The sequence below is a fragment of the Lycorma delicatula genome, chromosome 3 (assembly GCF_047948215.1).
Source record: "Lycorma delicatula isolate Av1 chromosome 3, ASM4794821v1, whole genome shotgun sequence".
NCBI lineage: Eukaryota > Metazoa > Arthropoda > Insecta > Hemiptera > Fulgoridae > Lycorma > Lycorma delicatula.
In genome coordinates this window covers 139,619,378-139,639,700 of record NC_134457.1, presented here as the reverse complement: position 1 = coordinate 139,639,700, position 20,323 = coordinate 139,619,378, and the positions used below count along the sequence as shown (strand labels likewise).

At 35.0% G+C, this 20,323-nt stretch overlaps 1 protein-coding gene across 1 annotated transcript in view; it reads left to right on the top strand.

The window, feature by feature from the left end:
* Nucleotides 1-20,323, top strand: part of casp (Fas associated factor casp) — a 100,995-nt gene that overhangs the window by 38,850 nt on the left and 41,822 nt on the right. The window contains exons 7-8 of the mRNA XM_075360663.1: nucleotides 4,575-4,698; nucleotides 16,942-17,087. Coding sequence (XP_075216778.1) covers nucleotides 4,575-4,698; nucleotides 16,942-17,087 — 270 coding nt within the window. The remainder of the gene's footprint in view (nucleotides 1-4,574; nucleotides 4,699-16,941; nucleotides 17,088-20,323) is intronic.

The following is a 20,323-nucleotide window of genomic DNA, read 5'->3' as shown; positions in this document are numbered from 1 at the left end:
GAAAAAACAAAATCCCACAGGATAGCATTCCACATTGTTTGTTTTATTTTGCAATATTTATTGACATTACACTCGTTCTGTGTTCAATAAATTTGAGAAGCAAGACACCTTTTTATCCCAAAATCAGTAGCCATAAGTTTCTTTGCCGAATATTCTTGTTTGAACTTCATTGGCCTAGGAAATGATGAATACTGCCATTTTATTTATTGTTGCTTTGTTTCATCTCCAATGAAAATGTGTTCAAAAATTTTATTCCCTTTTTTTTTTTTTTGTAATACCGCAAAAATTCATGCACTACAGCAAGATATCCGCATGTGTGTGCCAGTTAACATCCTTGGAACCCATCTGCTACACAATTTTTTCATATCCCATTGGCATCACTCACTGCCTTCCTTAAGTGACACTCATATTGTTCGTCCCATAAACGTCATAAATCCTTTGAATTTAGACACAGAATTGTTTTTTTCAAAAATCTGATTATTCCTTGTACTTCATATTTTGTAGGATCATGAATTGTAGCACTCATATATGGTTGATTATAAACAACTAATAACAAAATGGTCTAACTATTCTTGCTAATAGCTGAATATTGACTGAAATCACAACTACCAAAAAAAAATTTCATTGTAAAAGTGTTAATGAGTCTTCTTATCACCTGACAGAAAAGAAATTTTAGTTAAAAAAAGCCAAAAAAAAATTTTTTCTGAATACCATCAAAAACAGAGAATGATATAAAAAAAAGAAAGTGAATGGTACAAACCCCCGACAAACACTTACAGTGTGAAGATGCCCTTGTAAAACAATTTCCCCGAATCCAAAAAAGTTGATTTACAAAGAAATGAACTCTATTTGCAACTCAAACTTCTCTAAAACACAATACTTTGCTTCAGACGCAGAGAAAAAATATTAATAAAATTAAGTCATGCATAAAATTGACAAAAATTATAATTCACTTGCCAAAAGGCTGTTTTTTTTCTATGTTCATCTGTTGAAGACTTTCTTTTCTTGTCTTATTCGTTAAATTATTTTGTAGAGTAACATTTTTTTGTTATTTATTGTTTTGTAATCGAAACAGTCCCTTGGCGAGTGAATTTTTGTAATTGTTATTTTCAAGTTTTTGCACTACTCAATTTATTAAATTTTTTTTTTGTGCTTTTGAAGCAAAGAATTGTGTTTCAGAAAAGTTTAAAAGTAGCAATAATATTCACTTTCTTCATATATAAATTTTTTTTGGATTTAGGACAAACCATTATTTTTTGAGGATACCTTCAACACTTATATTGTGTTTGTTGGGATTTTGTATTATTCACCATTTTTTTATATCACTCTGTTTTTATTATTATTCAGGACAAACAGTTGTTTTTTTTGGGTCTCTTTTCAACTAGTTTTTTGGGGGGTTGGTTAGGAGATTCGTTAATACTACATGAAATTATTTTTTTGTTGGTTGTGATATCAGTTAGTTTTGCTATATCTTGTTATTTAAGTGTATGTGTAAGAAAAATATACAGACATTTCTTGACCAGCTTTGTTCAGAAATTTCACTTAGTGACAGATTTTTATGTAAAAAAAATGTAAATGAAATTGACTTAATTAGGTATAGACAAAATCTTATAATTTTAAATGCATCTCTAGTTTACTTAATCTGCCCAGTTTTAATTGTCACTTTAACAGCACGCAACCTTGTAGTAGCCCTGAGAAGGGCTGTGGTTGTCGTCAATTGGCTTCGACAGTTTATTGTAATTTATAACCTTGTGTTAGTCCTGGGGCCGTTTTTTTCATTACTTCTGAGAAGAGCTGTTGGGTTCGGAAGCTGGTCTCTGGCGAAGTCAACTTGGCTGTAGTTGAGGAGTTGCGGTTCATCCGTTGGAAATCTAACTGGGCTTCCCCTCAGCGGCTGTTAGGTCCCTACTACAGCATGGCAGTGGTGGCTCCCGGAGCCCCACAGTGTCGGGTTGCTATCGATCATCTTTTGTCGGTGTGGCCAAGGCAGTTCTCCTCGAGTGATCTCTCACTGGGTCGGCTCCTGCTGCTGAGGCCGCAGGAGCCGACCCAGGTAATTGAAGCCCCGCAAGCTGGAATGGGAAGGTAGCATCTGCGTCCAGCAGTTCACTTGGTGGGCCAGCCAGGTCTGCTGCTCCGGCAGGGATGTTGGCATCCACCGGGAGGTTCCATGTTGAGGCAGCCAGGGGACTTCTTCTGTTTTCTTCCATCTTCTTCTTGGTTTTCTCCAGGTAGTGGTTGACAATGAATTGAAAATTCACTCTTGTGCACACACTTTTATTGGAGCCTGAAAGTGGTGGGGCTGCAGCACCGCTATGGTGGGAGAACTGCACGGCGAGTGTGACGCTTGTGCAAGTACGTATGTTTACTGTGCTCCTGCTGACATCTGAGCTGCTACTATTGCCGTCCACCAATATTAAGTTAGGCATATGTGTTGTAACATATTATAGTTAATTGAAAAAAAATTTTCCATGTAACCCTCATTTATTATTACTTCCATTTAACTGGAAATTACCTTAACGACGAAATGTATATTTGCTTGCTGTTGTAGAAGATTAAAAAATGGCGGTTTAATGATGTTTAGTAGTGAAAATAAAGAAAAATGCATAACAAAGCTGTATTACTGGTTATCATATTAATATATGATTTTTTAGGAAATGTAAAGTTATGACCTTTCATAAGAAGCTTAACCATAGTTTGTCATTTTCTAATATTTTTTTTCACTTGCGTTTGTGTTTTTTGTGGAGATTCACTTAACTCCCAAACAGGGAGCCTTGATAACTGAGCTATGCAAATGCCATCTATTTACATTGTGTATACAGGTGGCAAATTCAAAATTGACCTTGCTTAAACATGCCTCATATCTTCAGTATTTTTTTTTTTTTTTTACAATCAAAGACTAAATACCTCGTCAGCAAATTTTTTTATAGTTTAAAATTGAAGAGAATTTATTTACCTGAAATAACCAGAAATTTAAAAAAAAAATGGCATCTTCATAGCTTGTTCATAGTGTATATGTTTAGTGGTTTGGTATGCGCCACTGTTGAACATGCTTCAATGATTTCTTAATTTATAATTTATGTCATTTAATTAATTTTTCTTGATTAGTTTTTTTTGGAAACTTTTACTTTATAATGAACTTATCCTTAAATGTTGAGGTGAAACAGTTTCACAAAAAACAGCAGAAAATAGATGAAAGAAATTATCAAAAAGGATAAATAATAAATTAACAAATTAATTACATCCTTTGTAGCAAACTTGTAATAAAAACAATTAATTGCCATAACTGCAATACAGTAGTAGTAGTAATAATAATAAACAAATTTTAATTAAGTTTTACAACATAAAATTATTATTTGTATTTTATACTCCAATCGAAAAATAAAAAAAGTTGCAGGACCTACTTACGTAATCCAGATCAATAGCTCTTGAAATAGTAAACCACATATTTTTTTCTTCATCCATAACTGGAAAAATTATTTCATGTTTTCTTATACTTATGAAACATATAAATTTCTTTATGCGTAATAAGTAAATGTAAATTTATCTCCTATTTACCTGTTAACTAATAGTAATGATATGTATTAAGTTTTTGAATATTTATGTTTATTTATTAAGTTCTTGAAATATTCAAAAGGTTGCCTTATTTCATTTTACATTTGAAGAAACCAACCGTGATGTTTTTATCATTACGTTTAACCAAATCACTCTTTGCTGGGTTACTGGCATTTGTAGATAATTCTGTGAATATTTTTTTGCATTCTTGAAAAGATCCAAAATGTATATAAGCTTCCATAGTAGCAATCTTTTTTCGATTAAATAAGGAATATTAGAAAAAAAATGCAAAGAATGAATCTATACTGTCGTGAAGTATGAACAGTTAACAATGACTGCAAATCAATGAGAGTAGTAACCAACCAAGAGTAGTACACAACAAATAGTGATGTTATAATAATGACATTAAAGATGACGTTTAAATAACTGTTGTTTAAACCAGCTCAGTTTAAATTGCTCAACCTGTCTCATATTAATAGGAAATATTTATTTAAGGACACAAAAATTTTTTTCTGATGTTGCATTTTTTCAAATTTGTTTTTATTTTACTTAGAGCTTAGAAAATTGAAAACAGGGATTTTATTACACAAATGATTAACTGTCAATTTGCCAGAAAGGGAACAACAGGGAGTCTTGTTTTGTAGATATTGACTTGCTACAATGGCATACAAGTCCCATAACTGCATCATACATGCTGCAAAACATCACTTAACGTGTTAACTGTCAAAACTCAGTTGCATTCAAATGATGAAAAAGTGTTGGAGATTGCTGGTATTTAATTTTTGTGTATTGTATGTACAAAATAATAAAATTCGTATTAATATAGTGTATATTTTTAAACAGAGTTCAAGTAATTAAACAAAAAAATTATGCTATTCAATGCGCCTTAAAATTGTTTGATAATATATTGAGATGAACTGAAAAATATTTTGTTTATATATTTGAAAATACTGTATTAAATTATAGAAACAGACCACTTAAAATTTTATTATTTTGTTTTTTTTTAATTCTGTTTATAGATAATTGTTGATTTGGGAGTTGACAGTGATAGTTCAGTAGAAGAATTTGAAGATGCATCAGAGTCATTCACTGGTGAGGATGAAATATTTATAGAAGAAGTATCTTCCAAAAAACAGCCTTTAAGTAAGTTCCTCATCTGCTGCATTATTTAAGTTAAACTGAAATATAAGCATGTACCTCTTACGCGAGATGTAATTAATGCAAACTAAGCCAAATTTCAGAGCAAAGACATCTGTTTCAGGTCATATTAATGAAAGAAGATCACTAATTGATGTTGGAACCAATACATCAGCTATGTTTTGAGTTATGATGGAAACTCTTGGTCATTCTGAATTAGCCATTTTTTCATTCCTGTATTATGAAACAAGAAAATCATTCTCCTCAAAGCAATTCTTTTAAGGGTGCAAACAAAAAATAGGCCCGGGTGACAAATTTTAACTGGAGGGAGGGTAGTTTAGGATTTTCCATTGCATTTTTTCCAATTTATCCCTTGTCAAAATCGTAGTGTGCACCCTGGCGTTGTCATGCAGAAGAATGACATCTCTGATGGACATACCCCGTCTTTTGTTTCAATGGGCGGCTTTTGTTGATTGTAGCTGCTGCCAATAGTAAGCTACATTCACTGTTCGCTGATTGTAGAGAAAATCATTGAGGAAAACTCCCCTTCAGTCAAAATAGATTGTTGCAAAAATTTTTCTGGCTGACAGATGGGTTTTGGCCTTTACTGGGCAGTCCTCATCCTTTCTTCACACCACTTCTTATTCACTATTTTTGGCTCCAGACTGTAATGATGGACCCATGTCTTATCACATGTGACGATGTGCCTCAAAAAATAGTTGCCGAAATCAATTCAGAAGTCTTTCCCAGATCTCCAACCTAACCTGTTTTTGATTTTTGTTGAACAACCTCGGAACCCATCCAGCACTAATTTTCCAAAGCCAAAATGATCAGTGATAATGGATTAATCATGCTCATAGCTAATATCCACTTCTGATGAGATTTATTTAACAGTGAACCAGCAATCACCTTTCATAAGCTCTTGAATGGCACAGATGTCAGCTGTGAGACTTGACCTTGGTCATCGATCATGATTTTCATTTTCTACACTTTTTTACCTGCTCTTAAATTGTCTGGCCCGTGTATACACTCTGTTCTGGGACATTGTAGCATTCCCAAGCTGTACCTTTAAATGAGTTACAATTTCTTCAGGTTTACCCCCTTCATTAGTTAAAAACTTTGATTATATGTTGTGCAACTGATGGTAGAACCTTATGCTCACTCACGACTGATGATGAAACAGAGGTGGAGCAAACCAAGATGGTTTCCCCTCTCTCAAACATTAACCCCCCCCCCCCCCATACCACCATCTAGCTCGGAACTGCTTGCTGCCTAGAATAGCAAAATTACCTTTTAAATTTGTTTCACCCTTGTAATTAGATTTTTATAAAAATTAAATGACATATAGTTACAAAGATAATGATTTTAAAAATTAATATGGCCGTCATTTTGGAATTTACTTATGGAAAACTTTTATGCCTATTTTTTTAATTGAAAATGTCTGTTCCTAAAGTTATGAATTTATATTGCAGAAATACAAAATGGCTGATTATTGAACAGAAAACTAAAAATTTCATGTGTGGTTGTAGGAACTTATGTTCTTATTTTAATGGTAGGAATCGTGTGCTGTGAATTCTTATTTTAATGGGAAAGAGTGAATCCTGTGCTGTAAGTATATTCACTGAAATATACAGGGTGATATACAAATATACAAATGAAATATTCATTTTTGATATCTCATAAAAAGTTAAACTGGTGTATGTGAACACAGTAAATGATATGATTTTACAGGGAATTTTATAAAGTTTATGTTGATATATTTGCTCTGCTGCTAATGTCACTGATTAATGTGTCATGTTACTAGTCTGATAAGATGGCCGCTATTGCTGCAGAGAAAGCTTTTTGTGTGCTCGAATTAGCCAAAACAAACTTGATTATTGTCATGTAGCAATATTTCAGAACAAAATATGGTAAATCATTATCAGCAAGAAAATCAATGTATAACTGGAATAAACAGTTTCAAAACACATTGTGTCTGTGTAAAAAGAAAAGTGCTGAAAGATCTGCTGCAGAAGAACAGATTGGTTGTGTTTATGATATGTATCAACATAGCCCAGACAAATCGACTAGATCAGCAAGTTTAAAATTGCAAATTCCTCAACCAACTGTGTTAAAAATTCTGTAGAAATGTTTGAAAATGAAGTCTTATAAATTACAGTTAGTACAAAGTTTAAATGTTGATGATGAAGTCTTATGTATACATTTGTGTGTGGCATTGCAGGAATATGTTGAAAGTAATGGCTTTTTTCATTGCCTAATGTTTGGTGATGAATGTATGTTTCACATTGATAAAAAGGTTAATAGGCATGATGTAAAAATGTGGAGTACAAAAACCCAAGAGAAAGTTTACAACTATGCGCTATTTTCCTACCTAAAGTGAACATGTTTTGTGCTGTATCTTGTGAAAGAGTGTATGGGCCATTTTTTTTTCATGAAGTGGCAGTAACCAGAGTAATTTATCTGGACAGTTAAATGAATGGCTAATGCCTCAACTTAGATAGTGACAACTTCGTTTTTGTATAAGATGGAGCTCAGCCTCACTGACACAGATCAGAAATTATCTGGATGAATGCCCCTTCCTAGACGAGGATTGGCTGTGCAAATGAGGAAAACATGGTGTTTAAGCATTGGCTACCATTTAGTTCATACTTAAAGCCTTATGACTAACTTTTATGGGGTTATGTAAAAAGGCAAAGTTTTTGTGCCGCCCCTAGCTGTTTATATCGATGACTTAAAACAATGCATCAGAAAAGCTGTTGCTACCAGCATGTGCTTGCATGTATTTGGGATATAAATTCAATGCATCAGAAAAGCTGTTGCTACCAGCATGTGCTTGCATGTATTTGGGATATAAATTCAACTATCATGTTGATATCTGCCATGTTACAAACGGTGCACACATTGAACATTTATAAATAAAAACTTAAAGAATTCTTCTATATAATCATATAAGTAATCGTCTGAACTCCTAAAAAATAAATTTTTAATTAGTTCTCGAAAGTGTATATTTCATTTGTAATCATCCTGTATTTATTCTTTGTATCTTTCATACTCAACTGTCTTTCAACTTCAGTTTCAGTCCTTCTTTTATTTTTTTTTGTGATTTAACCCTTACTGTTTCCAAAGTTATTGAGACACATCTATTTGTAAGCGTTTGTTGAAATTTCATTCATTTTCAGGTTTATTATCCTGTATTTTTTTAAACTTTCTTATTACGTAAGCTAAATCATTTTAATTTTTCCACCATAAAAACTGATCAACTAAGAAATTTAGAATGTAGCAGAATTTGGAAGGTTAATTTAAAAGCACATCACAAAACGCATATAATGCAGTTTTTTTTAAGTTTTGAAAACAATGTTACTCAAATGTTAACCATCCTTAGTTATACATTGTGGAAGCCTTTCTTGGAAATTATTCAATCCTCTTCGACATATCTTAAGAGGAATGACTGTGATTTCTTGCTGTATTACACTGTTTTCAGTAATTTAGATTTTGAGGTCACTGTTTAAAAACTTCTTCTTTTAAGTATCTCCACAGTAAGAAATCAAAGGGATCAAATCTTGTAACTGTGTAGGCCACCCAATGTTACTTTGTAAAGAGATTAAATGACCACGAAACACGTCTCTCAAAAGTGTGAGCTCTGCTGGATCTTCAAGTTCATCTAATCTAGATCACAGAAAGCTCTGTAGATCTCTATGTATTGATCTGAAGTCACAGAAACTGACCCCATTGTGTTAAAAATTTGTGTCCTGTTGCACAACAAACAGTAACAGATTGTGCAGCGATTTTTGGTGAAGTTACATGAGGGTTTGTCTGAGCCCAGTAACAAAAGTTTTGTTTTCTTATGTTGCCAGAGAGGCAAAAATGTGCATCATCGCTAAACAGTACACTATCTGCAGAGGGATCTCTTGCTGAAATTCATTACACAAACTTTTACATTTGTTACAGTCGCTCTCACTTAATTCTTGTGCGACAACCATTTTTTAGGGGTGCATTTTAAATTCCCTATGGAGAATTCTTCACATACTCTGATCAGAAATCCCTAGTGCAATTACATGTTTATGTTCAAACATATTGGAGATAGCTCAGTGGATGTTTTCACTGCCCTTACATTTTCTAGTGTTGTAATAGTTCAAGGACTACCAGATGGTTTTCTTTTCAATGTTGATCCAGTTACACAGATATTAGAAACTATTGCAAAATCGTTTCCTATCTGGTACGGCTACATGTTGATAGAGACCAAAGCATATACAAAAGGCCTTACTTAGTTGCGATTACAGATTCATTTTTGATAAACACTTTAACAATAAAACCATGATTATCCTGTCCAAGCCATGGTAGCTATTAAAAATGGCAGAACTGCTGTAAACTAGCAAGACTCTACCTGTCTCTGTATCCCTACCAATGGCATAGTGATGCTTTCAAAAGTGGGAGGAACTTCTGCCGCAACTTATATAAAGTGAATATTTTAACGTCTCCCACCAAAATGTCTGTAGCTCAGCATTGCTGATGCCATTTTTCCAAAACCATTCCAACATACATTTTCAAAAGTCAGTGATAGTTCACAATTGTACTTCCAGCCTTAGTGTCAATAAAATTATCACTACTCCAACTTTTTCTACTTCTACAAATGATATAAGTTATATATATGAGGTCTGTAAATAAAGTAATGAGACTAGTTTTTTTTTGTTTTTTTTTTGGCTGTCAAAGGGGCAACACAGTAGAGTTACTAGTAAACATATGGTTATATGAACAGCTGATTTATATCATATATCAATCCCCCAGGCTTGGGGGATCAGGAATCCTTGAGCCTCGTCACTGACGTTCATCCACCCAATCATGGATGAGTGGCAGCTCAGCAGGGGGCTGTCTGTCACCCCTTTGCCCATAAGCTCTTTCATCATGACTTGTCTTCAGGATCGCATTAATCTGCTCCCCATTCTCTTTTGTCGACACCTTTAGTCATCAGAATTTCTTCAATGTACTTCGCTGCCTCATCCCAAGTTCTTCTGTTAGTCAGCGTATACTGTGAAGCATATACCATGTCAGACTATACTATTGTGAGCACAGTAATCTCGGGTGTTGGTCTATTTACTCCATGTCTCAGTCTCGTTTGATCCCATCTAATGCATTCAAAGAATGTTTGGGAAGGGATATCTTCCACAGTAGAGGTATCTTGGGCAAGCCCTTCTTCTGAATCTATGTAGGTATGCACAGAAGTCCCATGTCCAGACAGAAATTGGGGAGGTGAAAACCCAAACTACCACTTGAGCCAGGACTCGATTCGAGGATCAGTAGTTTGGTGTATCTGCCCAGGTTGTTGTTGTCCCATTCGGTTTGCCATTCCCTAAGTAAGAGGGTTTTATGCTTCCTCTGGACATACACCAGAGTATACCCATTGGTATACTCTGGTGTTGGAGTAAGGCTGCTTTAAGATGAGCTGGGGGAAACCCTGTGATCACATGTACGGCTTCCAATGAGATTGTTTTGTAGGCCGCAGAAATCATTATGGCCATCTTTCTTGTTAGGGTTGTTATTCTCTTAACGTTTCTCTGTATCATGAAGGCATCAGCCAATGGCCCACTGCATACAGAATACCGGTGTGCTGGCAGTAAATATCAGTTTTCTTACTGGCACAAGGATCCGGTTTCGGTCGCATCAGCCTACCAAGACTACCAATGATGTCCTCAGTTCTTTTGATCATAGCTTTGAAATGTGTGTTGAAAAGTCCGGATTTATCCAACCATGCGCCCCGGTATTTCATATTCCTGGACGTGGTGATTTTGTGACCAATCATGAATTTGATGTCACATATTCTTCTTCAACCAACCATAGCAGCAGTGAAGGTTTTATGCTAGTGCAAGCCTCATCTCTGTAGCCAGTTACTTATCATGGAAATGGCTCCTTCATTTGATTTCTACTTCATCTTTTGAATAGTCAGCCACTAATAGTACAAGATCGTCTGCATAGGTGATAACAGTTGCCTTTCTCGGAAGTTCAAGCCCCAGTCGTGGGTCAAAAACAAGGTCCTATAAGACTGGGTCGAGTACTGATACTTGTGGGACCCTGCCATGGATGTTAAAATTCACTATTCCATTTTCTGTGAGTATCTACACTTTCCTATCACGGAGGTAGTCGCTTAATACTGTTGTAATGTGGTCATCAAAATTCTTATCTCTGATTGCATCTAGGATAGTGCACCAGGGTCTGAGCCCATGTTAAAACGTGAGAGATCGCATGCACTGTAGATCTGTTTACATATGAACCCAAATTGCCTCAGCAAAAGCCACTGCTCGGACTCTCTCCATGTTGAAGGTTTTGTAAAGCTTCCCAATGTTATTTAGCAGGCAAATCAGTCTGAATGTCTCCAAAAGTATTTTTTTTTTTTGTCTTCAGTCATTTGACTGGTTTGATGCAGCTCTCCAAGATTCCCTATCTAGTGCTAGTCGTTTCATTTCAGTATACCCTCTACATCCTACATCCCCAACAGTTTGTTTTACATACTCCAAACGTGGCCTGCCTACACAATTTTTCCCTTCTACCTGTCCTTCCAATATTAAAGCGACTATTCCAGGATGCCTTAGTATGTGGCCTATAAGTCTGTCTCTTCTTTTAATTATATTTTTCCAAATGCTTCTTTCTTCATCTATTTGCCGCAATACCTCTTCATTTGTCACTTTATCCACCCATCTGATTTTTAACATTCTCCTATAGCACCACATTTCAAAAGCTTTTCTTCTCAGATACTCCGATTGTCCAAGTTTCACTTCCATATAAAGCGACACTCCAAATATACACTTTCAAAAATCTTTTCCTGACATTTAAATTAATTTTTGATGTAAACAAATTATATTTCTTACTGAAGGCTAGTTTAGCTTGTGCTATTCGGCATTTTATATCGCTCCTGCTTCATCCATCTTTAGTAATTTTACTTCCCAAATAACAAAATTCTTCTACCTCCATAATCTTTTCTCCTCCTATTTTCACATTCAGTGGTCCATCTTTGTTATTTCTACTACATTTCATTACTTTTGTTTTGTTCTTGTTTATTTTCATGCAATAGTTCTTGCGTAGGACTTCATCTATGCCGTTCATTGTTTCTTCTAAATCCTTTTTACTCTCGGCTAGAATTACTATATCATCAGCAAATCGTAGCATCTTTATCTTTTCACCTTGTACTGTTACTCCGAATCTAAATTGTTCTTTAACATCATTAACTGCTAGTTCCATGTAAAGATTAAAAAGTAACGTTGATAGGGAACATCCTTGTCGGACTCGCTTTCTTATTAGGGCTTCTTTCTTATGTTCTTCAATTGTTATTGTTGCTGTTTGGTTCCTGTACATGTTAGCAATTGTTCTTCTATCTCTGTATTTGAACCCTAATTTTTTTAAAATGCTGAACATTTTATTCCAGTCTACGTTATCGAAAGCCTTTTCTAGGTCTATAAACGCCAAGTATGTTGGTTTGTTTTTCTTTAATCTTCCTTCTACTATTAATCTGAGGCCTAAAAATGCTTCCCTTGTCCCTATACTTTTCCTGAAACCAAATTGGTCTTCTCCTAACACTTCTTCCACTCTCCTCTCAATTCTTCTGTATAAAATTCTAGTTAAGATTTTTGATGCATGACTAGTTAAACTAATTGTTCTGTATTCTTCACATTTATCTGCCCCTGCTTTCTTTGGTATCATAACTATAACACTTTTTTTGAAGTCTGATGGAAATTCCCCATTTTCATAAATATTACACACCAGTTTGTATAATCTATCAATCGCTTCCTCACCTGCACTGCGCAGTAATTCTACAGGTATTCCGTCTATTCCAGGAGCCTTTCTGCCATTTAAATCTTTTAATGCTCTCTTAAATTCAGATCTCAGTATTGTTTCTCCCATTTCATCCTCCTCAACTTCCTCTTCTTCCTCTATAACACCATTTTCTAATTCATTTCCTCCGTATAACTCTTCAATATATTCCACCCATCTATCGACTTTACCTTTCGTATTATATATTGGTGTACCATCTTTGTTTAACACATTATTAGATTTTAATTTATGTACCCCAAAATTTTCCTTAACTCTCCTGTATGCTCCGTCTATTTTACCAATGTTCATTTCTCTTTCCACTTCTGAACACTTTTCTTTAATCCACTCTTCTTTCACCAGTTTGCACTTCCTGTTTATAGCATTTCTTAATTTCCGATAGTTCCTTTTACTTTCTTCATCACTAGCATTCTTATATTTTCTACGTTCATCCATCAGCTGCAATATATCGTCTGAAACCCAAGGTTTTCTACCGGTTCTCTTTATTCCGCCTAAGTTTGCTTCTGCTGATTTAAGAATTTCCTTTTTAACATTCTCCCATTCTTCTTCTACATTTTCTACCTTATCTTTTTTACTCAGACCTCTTGCGATGTCCTCCTCAAAAATCTTCTTTACCTCCTCTTCCTCAAGCTTCTCTAAATTCCACTGATTCATCTGACACCTTTTCTTCAGGTTTTTAAACCCCAATCTACATTTCATTATCACCAAATTATGGTCGCTATCAATGTCTGCTCCAGGGTAAGTTTTGCAGTCAACGAGTTGATTTCTAAATCTTTGCTTAACCATGATATAATCTATCTGATACCTTCCAGTATCGCCTGGCTTTTTCCAAGTGTATATTCTTCTATTATGATTTTTAAATTGGGTGTTGGCAATTACTAAATTATACTTTGTGCAAAATTCTATAAGTCGGTCCCCTCTTTCATTCCTTTTGCCCAGCCCGTATTCACCCACTATATTTCCTTCCTTGCCTTTTCCAATGCTTGCATTCCAATCTCCAACTATTATTAAATTTTCATCTCCTTTTACGTGTTTAATTGCTTCATCAATCTCTTCGTATACACACTCTACCTCATCATCATCATCATGGGCGCTTGTAGGCATATAGACGTTAACAATCGTTGTCGGTTTAGGTTTTGAACTTATCCTTATTACAATGATTCTATCGCTATGCGTTTTGAAATACTCCACTCTCCTCCCTATCTTCTTGTTCATCACGAAACCTACTCCTGCCTGCCCATTATTTGACGCTGAGTTAATTACTCTAAAATCACCTGACCAAAAGTCGCCTTCCTCTTCCCACCGAACCTCACTAATTCCTACTATATCCACATTTGTCCTACCCATTTCCCTTTTTAAATTTTCTAGCCTACCAACCTTTTTCAAGCTTCTAACATTCCACGCTCCGACTCGTAGAATGTTATTTTTTAATTTTCTGGTGACCCCTTCCTTAGTAGTCCCCACCCGGAGATCCGAACGGGGGACTATTTTACCTCCGGAATATTTTACCAAGGAAGGCGCCTCCATTATTGCTATGTGAAAATGCAGAGAGCCACATTTTCTTGGAAAAAAAGCAGCTGTAGTTTTCCATTGCTTTCAGCTGCGCAGTACTCAGAGGACTGAGTGATGTTGATACGGCCGTTTAAGTCGTCCTGACTCACGCCCCTAACAACTACTGAAAGAGCTGCTGCCCTCTTTCAGGAATCATTCCTTAGTCTGGCTCTCAAACAGATACCTCTCCGATATGGTTGCACCTTCGGTCCAGCTACTCTGTATCCCTGAGCACTCAAGCCCCCTCACCAACAGCAAGGTCTCATGATTCATAAAGGAGGTCCAAAAGTATATGCAAGTAGTTCCCAAGCCAGGGATCCTAGTCAGCCTGCCGGCAGTATATAGATGGGCGCAGATGGTTCCTCATCTATCTTCGCAGTTAAATTTTTGTACCCAGTCTCAGTGATTTGAGTCGCCTGTGTGACGATCGTCAATGGCAGCAACATCTCTGATAGTTCTTTGAAGGCGGTATATATGTTAGTAAGTTCCTCCTCGTGTTTGAAGATGTACTTACAAAGATTCGCATTGTAGTTCGGTTTAAGTAGTATAACAAGTCCTACCAGTTCATTGGTGATATCTCCCAAACTATCGGGTGGGGATTTCTCTTCTTCTGAAGACAACTGTCTCGGTTGCTTCAGCTTCTTATGCTCAGGTTTCCTGGTCGTCTTTTTTATTTGGGCCAGATGCAGCTCTCCCAACTAGTGAAACATAAGTTAAAATGGAGGTAGGGGTCACTCTATTACCTGGCCGTCTTATCGTTCTTTTTAAAAACTTCTTCTGTTTCCATTGCCATCTATGTAGATAATCAAAAAATGGTTACTGGTATTATAAATTCAATAATACCACCACAATAAGTAACTCTACTAACAAACCGATATTAATAGTCTTGTTATCCGATATCAGCTCAAGCTAAAATAAAATTAAAATTAAAAATTAAATTAGAGTGATAACAGAAGTATTTAAGAAAATACTTCGGTTATCACTGTAGATAACACTAACCAATGTTCCAAATAAACAATCCACTTACCCGTTCGAACACACCCAAGTCTATAACACTCAATTATGAGCCTTATTGTGACTAGCAATATGGATACTGATTTTCATTTCCTAAAAAATCTTTTTACTGATGATGAATCTTGGATATTTGAGTATGGCCCTGAAACAAAACGCCAGAGCAAGGAGTGCACATTTCAAACTCACCACGTTCCAAAAAGGCAAAAATGAGCAAATCAAAACCATGCTAATTTGTTTCTTCAATAGTAATGGCATTGTCTATAAGTAGTTTTTGCCTACAGGACAGTCTGTAAATCAATATGTTTACCAAGAAATTCTTGAAAGACCACGGAAAGGAATTGCCCATGTAAGACCAGCCAACAACTGAATGCTGCATCATGACAATGCACCTTGTCACACTGCACTCTCAATTAATGAGTTTTTGGCAAAGAAAAACATTCCTGTAGTTGCTCAACCACCTTATTCACCTGACTTGAGTCCCTGCAACTTTTTCCTGTTCCCGACTTTAAAAAAACACCTCAAAGGACTTCATTTTGGAACAGTAGAAAACATAAAAAAAAATGTAACCAACAATCTGCAGGATATCTCCCGGTTTCTTAGTTCCAGCATTGCTATGAAGAGTGAGAAAATCATTTGAAGCATTGGTATGACTTCCCAAGGGAACTATTTCAAAGGTGATAGAGTCTGTGTATAATGGGATTGTAAATAAAAAGTTTTTCTGAACCAGTCTCATTACTTTATTTACAGAATTTGTATACTCTCGCACATTCGTTGTTCAAGTTCCTAACAGTAGCAAACAAGATCAAACAAAATATAACTCATAGACACATGGTCATACATACACTTCCAAGTTTGTCATTGTTTTTCTTGATTGGTACTCATCCTTCTGTTTACAACTTAAAATATTCACTGATGTTTTTCCTGTCTAAAATCTATCATGTTTGTGTGTAGAAAAGATCTGTTTTCTGCGAAAACACTTTTGTCATATGTGTATTCGGTAGAAATGTACATTATATTTCAAGACCTACCACTGTATTCAGCATCCTCAGTCTTATTTAGAAATTTTATGCTCTAACAATATTCAGGTTTCCTCAAAAGCAATTTGTGATTGGCACATCAAAAACCTATGGACACTTCCCTACATAATCATTTTTCCAAAACTGAAAGCATTAAGTTAGTAACTACTATAACTGTTCTTAAAACTTCCTTGAAACCTGGTAATTAGAATTAAAGATAATGTAGAGTACATCAGCTTAAAAAGCGCTTGTCAAACTGTTTAATTTGATTGACTGGTTTATTAATACTGGCTTGGCTATAATTTTATCTTGGAAGCACTTTTAATTTTTATAATTCTACTAAGAGAGATATTTCATATATTGTGGAACCACCAGTTTGAAAGAGGTTAGTTTATTTTTAGAAATGTACATTATATTTCAAGACCTACCACTGTATTCAGCATCCTCAGTCTTATTTAGAAATTTTATGCTCTAACAATATTCAGGTTTCCTCAAAAGCAATTTGTGATTGGCACATCAAAAACCTATGGACACTTCCCTACATAATCATTTTTCCAAAACTGAAAGCATTAAGTTAGTAACTACTATAACTGTTCTTAAAACTTCCTTGAAACCTGGTAATTAGAATTAAAGATAATGTAGAGTACATCAGCTTAAAAAGCGCTTGTCAAACTGTTTAATTTGATTGACTGGTTTATTAATACTGGCTTGGCTATAATTTTATCTTGGAAGCACTTTTAATTTTTATAATTCTACTAAGAGAGATATTTCAGATATTGTGGAACCACCAGTTTGAAAGAGGTTAGTTTATTTTCGTAGTTGTTTTATTGTTAATCTTTTTGTATGTCAGTTCCAGATAACATAGATGATGAGACAACAGGTTGTATTCATTTTAATGATGAATTTACAAATCGTTTTGGTGCAATGCATCCAGAATTTTTCCCAGGAACATTAGAAGAAGCTATTAAAGAAGCTTGTCTCAGACCAGCAAAAGAGGTATTAGTATTTTTTTTTAAATAGAACATGTTCACTTATTTTTTACTTAGGCCTATCTTAAAATGGAAGAAAAACATCATTGAAAGATAAAAATTATTTATTGTTTCCAAAACAAACACATATTTATTTCTCCACATAATCACCATTGACTTCACTTTAATATTGTTCTGAGAGTTTTCCACATTCCATTGTAAAAATCTATAGAGGTCTATAGAGAATGGTGGTCAAAAATTTCCCAGCCACATTTTTTCAACATCAACAACAGTAGAACTGCTACATCGATTAAGAGGATATTGATTATAGTTTTATTAAAACATACATAATGTCACAGACAAATCTTAAACACTAAACCTTAACACAAATAATTCTTCACCATAAATCATCACTTTTTTTTTTTTTTTTTTTGTCTTCAGTCATTTGACTGGTTTGATGCAGCTCTCCAGGATTCCCTATCTAGTGCTAGTCGTTTCATTTCAGTATACCCTCTACATCCTACATCCCCAACAATTTGTTTTACATACTCCAAACGTGGCCTGCCTACACAATTTTTCCCTTCTACCTGTCCTTCCAATATTAAAGCGACTATTCCAGGATGCCTTAGTACGTGGCCTATAAGTCTGTCTCTTCTTTTAACTATATTTTTCCAAATGCTACTTTCTTCACCTATTTGCCGCAATACATCTTCATTTGTCACTTTATCCACCCATCTGATTTTTAACATTCTCCTATAGCACCACATTTCAAAAGCTTCTAATCTTTTCTTCTCAGATACTCCGATTGTCCAAGTTTCACTTCCATATAAAGCGACACTCCAAACATACACTTTCAAAAATCTTTTCCTGACATTTAAATTCATTTTTGATGTAAACAAATTATATTTCTTACTGAAGGCTCGTTTAGCTTGTGCTATTCGGCATTTTATATCGCTCCTGCTTCGTCCATCTTTAGTAATTTTACTTCCCAAATAACAAAATTCTTCTACCTCCATAATCTTTTCTCCTCCTATTTTCACATTCAGTGGTCCATCTTTGTTATTTCTACTACATTTCATTACTTTTGTTTTGTTCTTGTTTATTTTCATGCGATAGTTTTTGCGTAGGACTTCATCTATGCCGTTCATTGTTTCTTCTAAATCCTTTTTACTCTCGGCTAGAATTACTATATCATCAGCAAATCGTAGCATCTTTATCTTTTCACCTTGTACTGTTACTCCGAATCTAAATTGTTCTTTAACATCATTAACTGCTAGTTCCATGTAAAGATTAAAAAGTAACGGCGATAGGGAACATCCTTGTCGGACTCCCTTTCTTATTAGGGCTTCTTTCTTATGTTCTTCAATTGTTATTGTTGCTGTTTGGTTCCTGTACATGTTAGCAATTGTTCTTCTATCTCTGTATTTGAACCCTAATTTTTTTAAAATGCTGAACATTTTATTCCAATCTACGTTATCGAAAGCCTTTTCTAGGTCTATAAACGCCAAGTATGTTGGTTTGTTTTTCTTTAATCTTCCTTCTACTATTAATCTGAGGCCTAAAATTGCTTCCCTTGTCCCTATACTTTTCCTGAAACCAAATTGGTCTTCTCCTAACACTTCTTCCACTCTCCTCTCAATTCTTCTGTATAAAATTCTAGTTAAGATTTTTGATGCATGACTAGTTAAACTAATTGTTCTGTATTCTTCACATTTATCTGCCCCTGTTTTCTTTGGTATCATAACTATAACACTTTTTTTGAAGTCTGATGGAAATTCCCCATTTTCATAAATATTACACACCAGTTTGTATAATCTATCAATCGCTTCCTCACCTGCACTGCGCAGTAATTCTACAGGTATTCCGTCTATTCCAGGAGCCTTTCTGCCATTTAAATCTTTTAATGCTCTCTTAAATTCAGATCTCAGTATTGTTTCTCCCATTTCATCCTCCTCAACTTCCTCTTCTTCCTCTATAACACCATTTTCTAATTCATTTCCTCCGTATAACTCTTCAATATATTCCACCCATCTATCGACTTTACCTTTCGTATTATATATTGGTGTTCCATCTTTGTTTAACACATTATTACATTTTAATTTATGTACCCCAAAATTTTCCTTAACTTTCCTGTATGCTCCGTCTATTTTACCAATGTTCATTTCTCTTTCCACTTCTGAACACTTTTCTTTAATCCACTCTTCTTTCACCAGTTTGCACTTCCTGTTTATAGCATTTCTTAATTGCCGATAGTTCCTTTTACTTTCTTCATCACTAGCATTCTTATATTTTCTACGTTCATCCATCAGCTGCAATATATCGTCTGAAACCCAAGGTTTTCTACCAGTTCTCTTTATTCCGCCTAAGTTTGCTTCTGCTGATTTAAGAATTTCCTTTTTAACATTCTCCCATTCTTCTTCTACATTTTCTACCTTATCTTTTTTACTCAGACCTCTTGCGATGTCCTCCTCAAAAATCTTCTTTACCTCCTCTTCCTCAAGCTTCTCTAAATTCCACCGATTCATCTGACACCTTTTCTTCAGGTTTTTAAACCCCAATCTACATTTCATTATCACCAAATTATGGTCGCTATCAATGTCTGCTCCAGGGTAAGTTTTGCAGTCAACGAGTTGATTTCTAAATCTTTGCTTAACCATGATATAATCTATCTGATACCTTGCAGTATCGCCTGGCTTTTTCCAAGTGTATATTCTTCTATTATGATTTTTAAATTGGGTGTTGGCAATTATTAAATTATACTTCGTGCAAAACTCTATAAGTCGGTCCCCTCTTTCATTCCTTTTGCCCAGCCCGTATTCACCCACTATATTTCCTTCCTTGCCTTCTCCAATGCTTGCATTCCAATCTCCAACTATTATTAAATTTTCATCTCCTTTTACGTGTTTAATTGCTTCATCAATCTCTTCGTATACACACTCTACCTCATCATCATCATGGGCGCTTGTAGGCATATAGACGTTAACAATCGTTGTCGGTTTAGGTTTTGATTTTATCCTTATTACAATGATTCTATCGCTATGCGTTTTGAAATACTCCACTCTCCTCCCTATCTTCTTGTTCATCACGAAACCTACTCCTGCCTGCCCATTATTTGATGCTGAGTTAATTACTCTAAAATCACCTGACCAAAAGTCGCCTTCCTCTTCCCACCGAACCTCACTAATTCCTACTATATCCACATTTGTTCTACCCATTTCCCTTTTTAAATTTTCTAGCCTACCAACCTTTTTTAAGCTTCTAACA